Source organism: Cyclopterus lumpus, chromosome 16 (genome assembly GCF_009769545.1).
Source record: "Cyclopterus lumpus isolate fCycLum1 chromosome 16, fCycLum1.pri, whole genome shotgun sequence".
Taxonomy (NCBI): Eukaryota; Metazoa; Chordata; class Actinopteri; order Perciformes; family Cyclopteridae; genus Cyclopterus; species Cyclopterus lumpus.
This window is the reverse complement of record NC_046981.1, coordinates 10,396,166-10,411,532: the sequence shown is the minus strand read 5'-3', so window position 1 is coordinate 10,411,532 and position 15,367 is coordinate 10,396,166. Positions and strand designations below refer to the sequence as shown.

The following is a 15,367-nucleotide window of genomic DNA, read 5'->3' as shown; positions in this document are numbered from 1 at the left end:
TTACATTTCAGTTTAAATTGAACTTAAATTGAAGAATATTAAAAATACACCTAGTACCATGTATATGTTTACTAGGTGTGTTGTTTCTGTTTGTTTCTAATAAATAGTACCTTTTTTTTTCTTCACTGCACTTTACATCCAGAAGGACAAGGTGTTTTATCTCAAGTGACAACAGTTTGATTTTAGCCTGGAAGAGGCTTTGAATAGTAAAGCATTGGCCAAAAACAGAAGCAAAAATAAGAACTAATCCTCAAGGATTACTCAGGCTTACTGCCATTCTTACCCACTCACAGCACCTTAACCACACACTCCATTCAAGGGATGAAGGGGGTTAATGGGGTAAAGATGGATGACAGTGGAGGGAAAGAAGATAATAGTGAACACTGATGACAGGGAAGACAGAAACAGAGAATCAGCCAGTGAAGGAAAGGTGACCATTATGAACTAAAGAGTGGGAGGGAGGAGATAGTTGTGGGTGGAAGTGGGCAAAGCATGCTGGGAGATAAGGCTTGCATTGTGTTAAAGAAAGAAAGGACATCACATATAAAACAACACTATAGAATGCAAACATGAGACTAAAAATAAAAAATAAAAAATAAAGTAGCTAAAGCAAGTTGCATGCTCCTCGAGGTTCAAACAGTTCAAATCGCCCAGACAAGCTGCAGAATAACAGCTCAGTGATGGATCCTCTTACCTCTTTTGAGGGGGCTGTCAGCCGGGGGGACGTCGGGCTCCTCATATTCCATTACTCTCCTGTCTAAACACTGGGTGGCCCTCCACACAAACAAACACACAGTCAAATGACAGTCGGTTTCAACTCCACCGTGACGCCATGCGACTCCGACGTCAACGTGACTAAACTCGAGCTCATCCTACCTGTTGTCCTCAGCGTCCGGGCCGGCGCAGGCGTTTGAAAACGTGCACTGCCATCTCGCCTAATTCCTTACAGCGGGGTCCCACAAGTCGGTCGTCATGTCAGAGACCTCTCTTGTCTGCCTCGATTCGTCTGGAACAGCGCACCTCCTCTTGTGGAGTTGTTTTTGAAATAATGTAATTCCCCCCCCGAGGCAGCAGCGGAGAGGAGAGCATGCAGCTGGACCGGTCGTTCACAGGCCGTGCGCCCCCCCCCCCCCCCCCCCCCCCCTCCTGGGCTCCCTGTGCGCCCAGACCGTCCCGGGCTGGAGAGAGTTATGTCACCGGTCGTTACGCAACAGCAGCGGATCGGGTTTTGCTTTGTAGTGCTCAGTTGACAAATGTAATCCCATGTTGCTGCCACACTCTGTTCCTTCACTTTAATAGAGAGAAAAGTTAAATTACAATGCAGGTTTGGCTTCAAATTCAACAAACCTGTATACTTCCATATAATCTCTCTTCATAATGCTGGTGTAATTATTGTGGCATGGTAAAACCTACTGGGGGCCTCTGTATGTGCAATTGGAAGGGCGTTGTTCTAATAATGGATACAATACCTCATTTTATCAGAGGTAGGAAAACAACTGCAGACACAAAGGAAACGATGAATAATCGATGTCTTCTCAGTTTACATCATTGTGGTAAATGCTCCTCTAAGACATGGTGTGTCCACTGGGTCCAGACACACGTGATGAATAGTCACTGGAGGAATAAGTATAACTAAGTGCATTTACTTAAGTGTTATGGGTACTTATACAACGTTGAGGTATTTCTACTTTATACTTCACCCTCACCATATTTCTGATGGAAATATTGTACTTTATACAGCTGGAGACAAAGATAAAACCTCCTAAAATATGATCCAGCATGATCAATAATGCAATCATTTGACCATTACAGAGCCCAGTCATTTCTCTAAGTGAGTCACCAAATCCTCACAAGAGAGCGGTGAAGAGGAAATATTAGTATTTACTACTTGATTGACGTTCACAGTTTTCTCTGATAACCTTTCTGATGACCAGTCGATAGCTGTTTCAAATTGTAAAATAAATGGACCCATAGTCATATTTATTTCTGGATGCCAATATTCCTCTGCCAAAGGTGACACTCAAAAAGGTAAGTTGTTCACTGTCAAGTCCCCGATACCTCACTATTCTGTCAAGTGATTCCACTTTTAGCTGACATTTTTGTTTAAAGATTAAAGGTCTAATGAAGCTTTCCAAGCGCTATACCTAAAGTGAAATCAGTGAAATCAGTTCTGGAAGTGCTACGGTGGACAGAACATGCTGCAGGTGGTTTTAACTGAAAGTTGAAAACAACTGCCCCCCCGCCCCCCCAACTTGACCACATGAGCCTTCAGGGGAGAAGAAGAAACTGCTGGTGTTCATTTGTCCTGTATCCGCCGCCACCACACACACACACACACACACACACACACACACACACACACAGGTTTCCATCTGCACTTATTCTGAGGTTAAAGACCACTAGGCCTGTACTGTGATGAGCCCATACACTCAGAAACCACACATCAGACAAAACGGTGTGAGAACTTAAGTTAATACGTGCCGGGTTTGGACTCGTAACCAATGATTTACTGCAATACAAAAACTCACTCAGCAGCACCGGCTAATAAGCAACTCAGTATTTTAAATGGATGCAATAGGAATTTAATTTGTTATTTCAAGATTATTAATGTAATAATTACTAGACCATTCTTTTCATAATTATTAAATCATATAAAAGAGTAATATTAACAAATTCCATATTATAAGATGCATGTTGAAAAAACGTATATTAGCAGTTAATAATTTACGGATATAAGAAGCAGTGACAGAACAAAACAGGAAATATTAATATAACTGATATATTTCAATATTTCTCCTTTTTACATTTTACTAGAATCCAGCAGAATTAATTGAGCGTTTTGATGAACATCCACATTAGATGCCCTCTCGGGAAGTGCAACGCCGTCTTCTGAGTTTGTGAGAAATCAAGAGAAGGGGGGCTTTGCTCTGAGTTATGGGTTGCTGGCTGTGTATTTAGGTGACAACTTAAAGTAAAAACACATTGTGATAATACATTTGCAGAATGAAACAATTCACCTTTACAAAAAATATAAACTAGCTTAATTTTCTTTTTGTCATTTTATGTTTTTGTTCCACAGCTCCAGGGTCCCCCCTCCCCCCCTACATGTTAAGCACAATGTAAAGATATATTAACATAACATTTGCATTTAGATGTTTCCTAGTCCAATATAATAATCCAGTGTCTTCAACATATGTACAGTATAACCCAAAATAGTGCTCTATATGTTTTCAGGTCTGTCATACGCAGTTTTTCAGCTCTGCAGGAGCTGCCTGAGCAGCACAGATCTCTGATGTGGATAGATTTACTTTTTATGGCAAATTCGTGGGACTCCTCAGACATTTCTGATTGTAGAAAGTGTTCAAAGTGTCAGAGTGAGTGAGACAAACAAGCCTGTGAACTATGACAACTGCTATGATGTTGGCTTTAAAACCCCTTGTGTCTCCATTTGAAGTCAGAATATTCTCATGACATGTAAATTCACACCCTGTATTCAAATATAACCACATCCACCACATGGTGGGCTAACAGTTAACAACCCACACCTAAAAATCTAAATTAAGACTAGTAAGTAAGAAGCCTGAAAGTCTGGTTAGCCAAAATGTAGAAAAGTAGCTCACCTTGATTGCACCAATGTATCAAAGTTTAAAATACTTCTTATTAACATTCTTATTCCTCTATGTGCATAACTTACAGACGGGCGAAAAACAGCACATGACCTTCTGGATTCATGTGTTTTTTATTTTATTTTGTAACCTTACTATTGTATGATGTTGGGTATATTAGTGGTCAAACTAACAAGTTTGATCATGGGATTAATTCAAAACACTTATCACAATAAGAGTAAGTGTAAATGTCCTTTTAAGTGTAAGTGCAACACATCCAACTCAAGTCTTTTTCCTTTTGCATGTTCAGAATCAAAGAGCTCGTAAAATAAATCAAAAAAAGAAAAACAATGCAATTTGTGTCCCTATTGCAAACAATTTAACTTGGTGACAAACAAATAAACACATGCGTTGCATAATTCATAGAATACCAATAGGTAAGGCTTTATTAGAAGAAATAAAATATTAATTTACAGTACACTGAGCAATAATCCTACATCCAAAGGCACCAGTGTTACTTCAAACCACAAATATTGTATAAATTACAATAAATACATCCTAAAATTTACAATGAATAATGCTTATATATGAGCTGTTGATGTGTTAATAACACTAAGCAGAGGTAAGTAAAAACTATTTCATGAAACCGTAGTTTGATGCAGAGAGCATATAAGTATTAGGATATAAATGTATCTCTGATATCACCTGGAAAATAAAAAACCCAAAAATACCACACACACACACACACACACACACACACACACACACACACACACACACACACACACACGGTGTGGCCTCAGGTTGCTGGCGGTGTTTGAGGAGGTGGTAGTCTGGTGTGTTTGCGTCACGATCCCAGTAGTAGGTGGCTGATATTGATTGACACGAACAGTGCTGCATAAGAGGCATGAAAGAAAACAGGACAGAGTCAATACATAAGGTTGACAAGCAGAGATGTGACCAAACACAATCTTTCACATGTCCCGTCAGACATGTGATGCTTGTAAAAATGTACCTGTTGTATCTGTGTGCAGTTTGGAGCCATCGCTGCTGGTCACTTTGCATGTAATAAATACTTTTTTGCCTTCTTTCTTAATTAGAGAGGATTCAATCACCAATGTGCTTCCCAGTGGGATAGGCCTGGGAACAAGACAAGTGTTTGTCAGGGCAAACTGACCATAAATGATAATACAGTACAACATACTAAATATGCCCATGTTTACAGTAATACTGACATAAGACAATTGGGCTATTATAACAAATAGAGGATGTTACAGACGCATGGGTCTTCAAAATGTACAAAAAACTGATAGTATGCTAACAAATAAAAAGGTAGCATATTCAGTATATTTTATACAAAGCAGCAAAAATGATGGTCTTTCTGTACCTGCGGTAGTTGATGTTGAGGTTGGCAGTCACAACAGGTCCAGATACTATGTTAGCATGAGCCCCTACCACAGTGTCAATCATAGTGGCTATTGCCCCCCCGTGGACATGTCTGGAAATACACATCATTTCTCTTAGACTCTACAAAGTCTAAAATGTGCATTTATGTATGGTTTTCAGATTTAAAGATAGCCTATCTTGTGAGGTAATTTATATATATATATATATATATATATATATATATATATATATATATATATATATATATATATATATATATATGAGGCATTTTGCATTTATCGGAAAGCTGATATATAAAATCTAAAAAATAAAAATGTAAGAGGTAGGACATGCAACAATGGCCTGTGGCTGGAATGGGCTACCGTGGCGCCCCAAAATAGCACATTTCAGACAAAGACTTTTTAAACAATAAAATGTGCAAATATATTCAAGGTATTGTGTTGTATGGTGTACAGTTAAGTATGTACAATATTATGTACAAATACAACATACATAGTTAATACATAGATAACATAGTTATCTCACCCTGGCGGCCCCTCCAGTAGGTGTCCAGCCTGGAAAATGGCCACACACTTCTGCTCTTCACTATTGAAAAATAAAACGTACTCAAATGTTGCCCCCGTGTCTCTGTTGTTCCGGGTAAAAAGACGAGCTTTTGACTGAATTATCTTACTAAGATAAACTCCACCTAATGGGAAAACACACAAGTGAACTGTCAGCAGCTTACAGTGCATTCCACCTACGTCAGTTTGTGTCCAGTGCTACTGCCTCACTGATCAGATTTTTTCCTCAAACCTGCAATAACAATTGTTTTGCCAATTGGTCGCAGCAGAAACATGTGAACACAACATTGACATGTCATCACCTTTAAGTGGATATGGCTAAAATGTTAGCAAACAGTCGCTTATTTAGAGATCCAGCAGTTTCTGAATGTCCAATATTCACTCAAGCTTCTTTTCACTGAAAACAGCTGCCTGCTGCAGCCAAAGACGACGAGATGAGAGTAAAGGTCGAGAGAGTGAAGAAGACGCCGAGAGAGTGAAGAGAGTGGACTAAATGAACTATTTGCCATTTAATACATTGGTATTATAAAATCATCTGTAATAGCCATTGACAAGTCGTTAAAGTATAAAAAAGGTTAAAAGCGAGAATGGGATCATATTAGGTGATAAGTCATATTCACTCAAACCAGTCATGAGAAAATGGTGCCCCATTACATAGTTTAAACAATAAATGGATATTTTGCTAAAATACAACTAAATAAGACGAACGTCACTTTTACCTGTAGCATACTTGAGGAAGCGGTTGTAGCTCGGCAGTCTTTGCCACGGCCCTTCCTGTTTCTCTCCTCCTTCCATCTCCACCTCACACTGGCTGTTATAATGTTTGTACAACCGCATCATTTCTGAGCCCCATGAGGAGTTCGGCAGGCTGAAGTCCCGGGGCTTGGAGAAAAACGATGGCAGCCCCTGTTAAACAGGGAAATCCATTACAACAATAATAGTATACAACTGTATAAGTGGTAAAGTTTCTGGTGGGACTGTGTGGGTCATTCAAAGCATATGTCATACACTGGAGGTGTGGTTTGAAATAACTATGTTGTCAAGCACCACTGTCTGAAATATGGCTTATTATCCTTGTAGTTTTGCTTGTAAAATGAAGTTTACTTTCTTGTTTTGAACGGAAAATATGTTTTTAATGTACAAAAAAATGCAGTTTATACAAAGACTCTCGTCTTGCTTGATCTACATATTAATAAGATGCAAAAAGATGTAGATAAAGTAGGATCTTTATCGGTGTACAATTTATTTATTTAAACAAATGTTTCTGAACTACAGGCTGACTGAACCCAGTACAGGAATGAGAAACATCCGGAAGGAGTGAGAGGAGAATGACTGAATAAAAAAACACATTCAAAAGCATCCGACCAGTTATTTAGAGCACTTCCATCCCACCAGATCATCCTGCTACTTACCAGGATGGCCGGTGCAAAGATGGTCCTGACCGATCGGCTGGAGGTTAGCAGGCTGGGCGGAGGCGGCGCAGAGGAGAGTGCGCCGAGGCGGTGGAAGCCCAGGCATACTCGACCGAGGCTCCTTGCCATTTGTACACTTTAAAAGGACGAGGGCGGTGTAACACTTGCAGTGAATCTGACTTTGAGAGAGCTGTAATGTGAGGTTGCGTTGAATAACCAGCGTCACAAAATCCTATCGCTTGAATGAGCACTGACAAGGCGTATAATCTACCGTACGCATGTTTACCACGTGCTACTGTTTAGCTCCCTCGAACAAATGACGAACGACACATCGGGATGTTGTACCGGTGACTTTCATGTGTCACAAGAGAGCAACAGAAGGCCGACTTCCGGGTCTCCAGTCTCGCTCCAGTCTCGCAGCGTGTTTATGTCACGTGGTTTAGACCTTCCACTGTGATTGGTGAAACCTAAGTATTCCTCATGACGGATGCTGTCATCACAAACGAACATTTGAAAAGGTGAAACCCTGCATTACATCCCTTTGTAACTATATGGATCGTTATATAAAGATTGTTCATAATAAAACACAAAAGCTTTGAGGACTCATTATTATTATTTTACTGTGTATTTTCCCAAATCTACCTTTTCCCAAATCTTTCCCAAAATACCTGCTAGTGTTGTATTCATTGTATTTGAATGTTTACTCCTGGCAGTGTTATGTTTATATTTCATATGTCTTGTTCTAAACATTCCAATGTTTCTGTTATAATGTTCTATGTTTACTGTGCTTCCTTATCCCTCTAATAAAGCAAGACAAATACAATCTGATTGTCTGTGGAGGAAATCTGGGTTCAAAGTGGCAATCAACAATAACTTTGCTTTATATGCATTTCTCGAAACAGAGTGGACTGTGGATAACATCTCAATGCATTAAATGACCACATATTTCATATGGAATAATGTCAATCAACATAGTTAAATTGAATATGATCGTGGAATACACGGCTACATGTTTCGTTCCCTTGTTAAACTTCAGTACATTGGCCTTTTTGAGGAGGTGTCAAATTGATTACAACAGATTAAATCAGTCTCTCGGTTTATTGTTCATCAAAGGTGTCACCTACTACTCAACCCACTTGGTTACAGAATGCTATTTTCCTAAGAGGTATCAACCATTTGGTAGCATGTGAAAGACACAGACTCAGGGTGGCTGCACCAGTATTTAATATGTATAGATTGATCGGAAACAGTAGGACAGTAAGTGGGAGATAAACGGTGTACATTACGTTGATCTTGAGGGCCAAATCAAAAACAAGTAAATAGATTATATGAAATGCATGCCCTCTCATCTCATGAGGAGAAAGCCTGGAAGACATTCGAATCAGGGAGTAAAAAGTACAAAATAAAGACCCACAATTGTACACAATAATGTTGTACATTGTCATGGTAACGTGATATGTTGCAGCAAAGTGCTGTCAGCCTCTCAAACTCAACCATTTGCTAATCGTGACTGAGACATGCAGAAACACTGTCAGTATAATCTTTGGTTCTGCACTAGGGGGAGGTAGAGTAACATGCCATTAAAATGCTATTATCTATTATCTATTATATTTTGGTTTCCGATGAATATAAGAACATAATGTGTCATGAATGTGCGCACATTACTCTCAGTTTCAAGTTGTCAGATAAAAATGTTTTAAAGTGTTTTAATCAACTGAAAGTTTTCACACGCCAACATGCGATTTGATTTTTCCATAAAGGAAAAGCGTATTGTTCAACTCAAGGTCGTATATTTGGTTAACAAATTATTCCACAGAGACAATGCCTTGGAAAATAAACAGACATCGACATGACAAAGTGAATATATTTGTGAAGGACTGTAATTTACAAGTATTTGTCAATTTTAAAGAAAAAAATAATAATCTACTAGAACAGTGATGTGACATTTTCTTTATAGCCAAGTACCCACTGACCAGTGCAAAACCTTTTTGGTAAGCAAAAGAAAAGATGAAATACACAGCGCTATGCCATCAGTGTCTGATTTAATATAGAATATATAGAATTCACTTTATGAACTTACACTTATATTTGATTGAATATTGATTAAATTACTATCACGTACCCCCAGGAGTACATGTACGTACCCCCAATTGAGAACCACTGTAAAGCTCACCAACACAATCACATAACAAAATGATATAAACCTATTCAACACATTTCCTTGTTCCTGTGCCTTTTGTCCAATGAATGCATGTATGAACTGGTTTTGTTTTCATCAACATATTTCTGATCTTCTCAAAAGGAACAAACAGAGCTCTACTCACGTCCGTGATAGAACAAAAGCTAACCTCATTTGCATGGCGTGTTTCTTTTATTAAAAGTTCACATTCAATGTTGAGTGTTTGAGTTTTTATTTTTGAGCTTAATGGATCGCACACAGATTCCTGCAAAATAGAGAAAAGGAAAAACAGATTGTTACTTTGTTCTTCAAAGTCCTGATTACATATTTAGCGTCACAACCATGGCTCTACTATGGTTCTGCTCTGCAACAATATTGGTGTATACTGTTTGAACTCTGATATTCTGAACCACCCTCTTATTCTCAATATGCAAGTTGCTGATCTTACCTTGCTTCCACCTTGGTTATGTCTGCAAAGGCACAAATAGCTGTGTCTCTATCCAAAATCAGTTTTTTCAACTGCTGAATGTCCCTTTCAGCATTCTCTTTAGCCACGCTGTGATCCGCTGAGTATATTGTATAGGAGAGAGAAACAATGTTAATTATGTCTGTGTTCATTACACATTAAATGAGTAACATGGGAGCTGTTACTTTTGCTAAGCTCAGTGACTGAAACCAAGGATCGTGTGCCTGGAGCCCTGTATTACTGCTGGCACATTTAGTTGCACTGGTTTCGGTTTATCAGATCTCAGCAGCTCCAATCCAAGCTCTGTCATTATAAAAGTCCAATAGAAAGACTAACATGTGTAGAGACACATTATGGTTTGTCACATTATCTTATCTGACTCAATTTACGATGGACCAACATTAGTTTATAGAAGCTCCCTTTAATCTGCTCAGAGCTGATACCAGACTAGAGGTCTTACCTTTGAGTTTTACAATTTCCTCTCCTGTGACTGCCTTCTTATGCTCAGCATCTGCCTAATGAAGGCACAGGTGAACGTATTTGTCAGCAGTCAAATAGTATCATGTGCATCCTGAAGAGTGATACTTTCCTGTCAATAATAGTATGATTGTAGTGTATAAATATGAAATAACTCCAATTGTGAGTCAAACTGCATATTTGTGTGTGTCCCTTACCTTCTCATTGATACAGGTCTGCATAGTTTCACTGACTTGCTGTGCCATTGTTTCATGGTCTTTCTTCTTTTCATTTAGCTCAACTGTATGACTGTTGACAGCCATCAACGCTTTCATCATGATCTGGTAGTTGGTTTTCAATTCGTCAATGGCCACCTCGTTCCTCTGGAAGTCTGCCGTGTTCTCCGCCATGCGGGTTTTCATATTACGCAGGTTGTACTCCTGTTTCATGGCCTGATAAATAAATCCAGCCATCACAACCGAACTGAGGGCCACAAAGAACGCCATGAGCTTCATCCTGGTTGAGGCGAGGAAAGTGCTGTGGAGGTGTTGTTCATTCCGGGTATCGTTCAAGCCTCGTCTCATCCAGTTCCTTCCCTCAGTGTTAGTGTTTACTGCACCTGCTCTACCTGCTCAACGGGATGGGCGTGGCCATATCCGTTTACTCACGCAACCTTCATGAACACCGTGTTGTAAGAGCCACGACACCTGTGCTTCCTGATATCTTACTGTTTAGTTGTAAAAACGGGTTAATTATGTATTAATCAACAGGAAACTATATGTGATAGCCTGTCATTTCCAGAAATATAAAAAACATTTGTTCTCGTTAAGCCTATATTGTATAATCTCCTCCTTAAATAAATACGATTGATATGTGTTTTTTGTATGTTTTAGTATGACACCTTTCTGATCTGTTGCACTTACACTGTGGTGGAAACGTAACAAGTATTTACTCAACTACTGTACACGTTTGAGATACGTGCTAATAACTTGAGTATCTCTAATATTGTAGTCTGCCTTTTACTTCATACATTTAAGCAATTTTACAGATTTAGTTACTACTTTACACATAAAGAGGTTACAAAAAAATAGTCATAATCTTTTAAAATTATGAATTTATATAAACTACTCCACCTAACAGTACATCAACACTGAACAATTAGCTCCACTCGAACTCCAACCAACATGCTGCTTAAAAATAATGCAATAATATTCCATTAATACAAAATATAAGACTCAAGGGGCCATTCTTAACGAACTTTTAATTGTGATATTTTGTTACCATTATTTAAACACACTTTATTCATTTTAGTTTTGAAATGTGTTGTATTCACTGTTAAATGAGGTCGCCTTGCACCAATGATTTGATCGCTTATTGACAAAATACCACTTGCGAGCAGGATAAACTGTAACCCAGGTGAAGAGGGCGTGTTTCTGGTGACAGGGTGGCGCGCTGCTCGGATCACAGGTTAATGTTCAACCACACAGCGCAGGTTACTCGGACTCCTTGGTTGATTGTTTTTCGTTTGGCACACGTAGAAAGGTGTAACGAGGGCAACACGGATAGCAGCCCTGTGATCAGATTTAGCACTTGTCGACATTGATCCATCCTTACGTAGAAGCATCTCCCACAAAGGGGGCTTCACAGCTATCCACTGTCATGAAGGTCCAGTGTGTGCTACTTATGCCATTAGTCGTGTCTGTCGCTATGGTGGCGATCGTGCACATACGGAAAACGGAGTTCAACTATGAGGAAAAAAAGAGCAAATTTATGGAAATCAAGCTGCGGATAACCAATGATGTGCTGCAAGACCGTCGGACTGAGGAGCTAGAGACGAAAGCCCTGCTGGAGAAGAGCCAACTCGAGCAGATCGCGCTGCAGAAAGAAGTGAACACACTCGAGCTCAAAGCAGATGAGACAGTGGCTAAATCGGACGCCTGCCTGGGAGGCAAGGTGAGGAGAAACTGAAAGACACCCCGTATGAATAGCCTTGCGATTCCGAACAGAAGTTATATTGGATTTAGTTTACAGCCATTCAGGAAACTGTCATCTTAAAAAAATGAATTAAAAGCTCCATGGTTGAAAGAGGAATATGCACTTGAGGGGATAAACTATAACAAAAGAGTTATTTATAATCATTGTAATGTATCACGTGGCCTTTCGTATCACCTGTAATGTTCTTTGCAATGTGATGTGAAACGAGTGATGACAGACAAGAAAGTCCAAAGAACACACACAACCTGTTTCACCAGGTTAGGGATGCATTCCTCTTCCCCACCCAATTCCACCACGTCAAAGCCGGGATTGACTCGGATAGACCAAGCGTGAATAAACTCCAGCAATAGTGTACTTTTTCCTTCATTACTGTATAATTTCGAAACTATTTAATGTTTGAAATTATTCAAACTAATCAACTGTCTTGCTTGTGCAGGCAGGCCTTAGCCTTCAACGTTCCATAGGCCATTTTCCTATTTTCCTATGCAATTTATTTTTCCTATAATACTACAAATATAACAGTGGATGTTGTTTAGATACGCGTTTAATTTTCAATTATTATTTTAGGAATAAAACAACAATTATGTTATCAATAGGACCTATGACCCTGTCATTCTGTCCCTGTCTAAACACTAAACTTCTTAAAAGGGCAATACACGCATAATGATGTATCACATACAATAAATGTCCCTCTGCTGGGGTGTCTCACATAGCCCGAGTACTATCTCTGGAGGAAGACGAAGTAGCTCTTTGGGTTATACAAGGTGAATCAGAATTACATTTACATACATTTGACACAACTTCCCTCTATGAACCATCTCTGCAGAGTCGATCTAATGGGCACACAGTGGATTAAGATGAGTCCTCAGTGTTGCTCAGAGCATCTAAGCAAAACATAAAAATGGTGTCAAGTGTAAGGGATTGAAAAAATGTGGGAGGAATAAGCTTGAGACGTGATTTCACAAGACTTCATTAAGCCATAAAGTATATCCTTATAGGCTAAACTTCATCAGGTAACACTGAGGACTGAGGAAGCATTGTAATATTTATTTAGCAGGATGTGGCTGCATCAAAATTGAAGATGTGCAGTATAGATCCCGACTTTTAGTGTAGAGAAGATTTCTCCAGCAAACTCAAGTTTGTGTCACTGACATTCTCGTTTCCACTTGCAGAAATCTGCGACCGATGAGCTGGCATCAGCAGAGACAGAATTACAAAATCTCAAAGGTATGTGCCTCAATGGCAAAAGAGGGGTTAAATATCTGAAAGAAGACACAAAGCAACCTTTCCCTGTTTTACTTCTTTTATGCTTTCAAATGCTTTTAAATTGATTTATTTTCCAGTTGAAATAAAGGAACTTCAAGTGATGATCTTTCATATTTCACTTGTCATATAATCATACTTACAGCTGAATACGACAAGGAGACTACCGACTTGAAAAACCAATTGGAGACACTAAAACGGCAACAAACAGAACGGAGCGCAGTGTGTGGCTTTTTGAAACCAGGATCACACCTAGCAAGGTATTGTTAAAACTTATTTTATTTACAAAATACAATAGATATATTGATCATCCATAATGACAACCATTGTATGCATTCACTACATTTTCTATTTTTGAACTTTCACTCAAAGCTGTGGCAGTGAAGTGATTGCAGAGGCCCCCAAACCAGAGGGACCAAAGGCAGAGGCCCCTAAACCAGAGGGACCAAAGGCAGAGGCCCCTAAACCAGAGGAACCAAAGGCAGAGGCCCCTAAGGCAGAGGCCCCTAAACCAGAGGAACCAAAGGCAGAGGCCCCTAAGGCAGAGGCCCCTAAACCAGAGGAACCAAAGGCAGAGGCCCCTAAAGCAGAGGAACCAAAGGCAGCCGCCCCTAAACCAGAGGAACCAAAGGCAGAGGCCCCTAAACCAGAGGAACCAAAGGCCCTTAAGAAGAGATGAGGTATTACAACCTGTGTTTTTTCAGAACAAACACAGTAGGACGACTTTGGTTCATGATGTTAATGAATATTCCATATTTTTTTTGTTTTCATGCAACAACATCTGAATGTAATTCACACTTTGACGTGGACATATGTTTTTGTTTGTGCATTGGTGCAAAAAGCTTTTGTAATAAACAGATTGTGTACTAATATAAATATTTTGTACTGGCCAGGATTAAGAGTTCTCTCACATTTGTTGTAAACGAAAGGCAATGTAAGATATTATTGACTAAGTATAACTTACTTTATACAAGCTTTCTTTGCTTTATGAGCTGTTAGCCAATGTTGGAAAAAAATGTGGATGATGTGTACTGTATACAGTAACTTGTCATTAATGTACACACTTTGAGTTTGACTTGAATAAAACTATTATTTTCCAGTAAAATAAAGTGTAATTAATGACTATTTAAAATATACATATCTCTTGATTATCTATGTTATTAATAGTGGCAGTGGTGGAAAATATATTAAAATCTACTCAGGTAAAAGTAGAAATACCAAAATAAAGAAATTCCCTCAATTGCAAAAGTACAGAAGTATTATCTGCAAAATGGACTTACAGTATAAAAAGTGAATGTTCTCAATATGCAGGGCAACCTTTTCAAAGCAATATGTTCTTGTTTTACATAATGTACAAGCGACATTAAAATGTTTTAGCATGTTGAAGTGGAGATATGTTTACTATTTCATATAATGTAATGTATTTATATCTATAATTATATATCTATAAACATCCTTTATATTCTTTATTATGATTATATCAATTGTATATAAGATGTGAAAAGTAACTATAGCCGTCAAAAGTATTTGAGTAAAAAGTACAATATTGCCCTTATTATGTATCACAAAATGGAAATACTCGAGTAAAAACCTTGAGTACAGTGTACTTTACATTCCATCATTGCATGACATACATACATCTAATTATACTGTATCCATACACAGTAATATCTTCACAATTGTAAACTGCAATATTCATGTTATGCATTGGTGGTATCCATTATAGTATTAATAAAAAGTCAAATGCACATCAAGGTTTGATCCAAATTAGTCATTTGCAGGGTTCGTTGTCTCATAATCCATTACAAACAATAACGAAAGGGTTATTTGACTGAATGTAAATATAGACGTTGGGAAATACAAATAGAGTCTAAACCAGGAAGAGAAAAAGCAAGGGACAAAATGGCCCTCTGTCTGTTTAACTGCAGCAATACCTCCATATAGACCTCCAACACTGAAAACACAGAAAAAGGTCCTGAATAATCGTTGTTAACCTTGTCGGCCGCTCTCTTTCTTAGTGA

The 15,367-nt window shown here is 38.7% G+C and overlaps 3 protein-coding genes across 7 annotated transcripts; 1 reads left to right on the top strand and 2 right to left on the bottom strand.

Annotated features, from left to right (window-relative positions):
• Window positions 1–4,026: 4,026 nt before the first annotated feature.
• them4 (thioesterase superfamily member 4) lies at window positions 4,027–7,392 on the bottom strand. The gene is made up of 6 exons (XM_034553591.1): window positions 6,988–7,392; window positions 6,295–6,481; window positions 5,538–5,700; window positions 4,993–5,103; window positions 4,621–4,745; window positions 4,027–4,499 (listed from the first exon to the last, which is right to left on the bottom strand). The coding sequence occupies exons 1-6, from the start codon at window positions 7,114–7,116 to the stop codon at window positions 4,453–4,455; spliced, it is 762 nt and encodes a 253-aa protein (XP_034409482.1). The 5' UTR covers window positions 7,117–7,392; the 3' UTR covers window positions 4,027–4,452.
• Window positions 7,393–8,849: 1,457 nt separating this feature from the next.
• si:dkey-87o1.2 (uncharacterized protein LOC796684 homolog) lies at window positions 8,850–10,699 on the bottom strand. The gene is made up of 4 exons (XM_034553658.1): window positions 10,307–10,699; window positions 10,093–10,147; window positions 9,615–9,732; window positions 8,850–9,431 (listed from the first exon to the last, which is right to left on the bottom strand). The coding sequence occupies exons 1-4, from the start codon at window positions 10,670–10,672 to the stop codon at window positions 9,410–9,412; spliced, it is 561 nt and encodes a 186-aa protein (XP_034409549.1). The 5' UTR covers window positions 10,673–10,699; the 3' UTR covers window positions 8,850–9,409.
• An 870-nt stretch (window positions 10,700–11,569) lies between these two features.
• Window positions 11,570–14,345, top strand: zgc:174935 (uncharacterized protein LOC796019 homolog). Of its 5 annotated transcripts, none has more exons than XM_034553690.1 (5): window positions 11,582–12,041; window positions 13,256–13,310; window positions 13,492–13,606; window positions 13,719–13,737; window positions 13,768–14,345. In XM_034553690.1, exons 1-5 carry the CDS (start codon window positions 11,748–11,750, stop codon window positions 14,023–14,025), a joined length of 741 nt encoding a protein of 246 aa, XP_034409581.1. In that variant the 5' UTR covers window positions 11,582–11,747; the 3' UTR covers window positions 14,026–14,345. The 5 variants fall into 5 exon arrangements, with proteins under 5 accessions (XP_034409585.1, XP_034409581.1, XP_034409584.1 ...); XM_034553693.1 differs by having other exon boundaries at window positions 13,719–13,842; window positions 13,888–14,345; XM_034553692.1 differs by having other exon boundaries at window positions 13,719–13,872; window positions 13,918–14,345.
• Window positions 14,346–15,367: the final 1,022 nt, after the last annotated feature.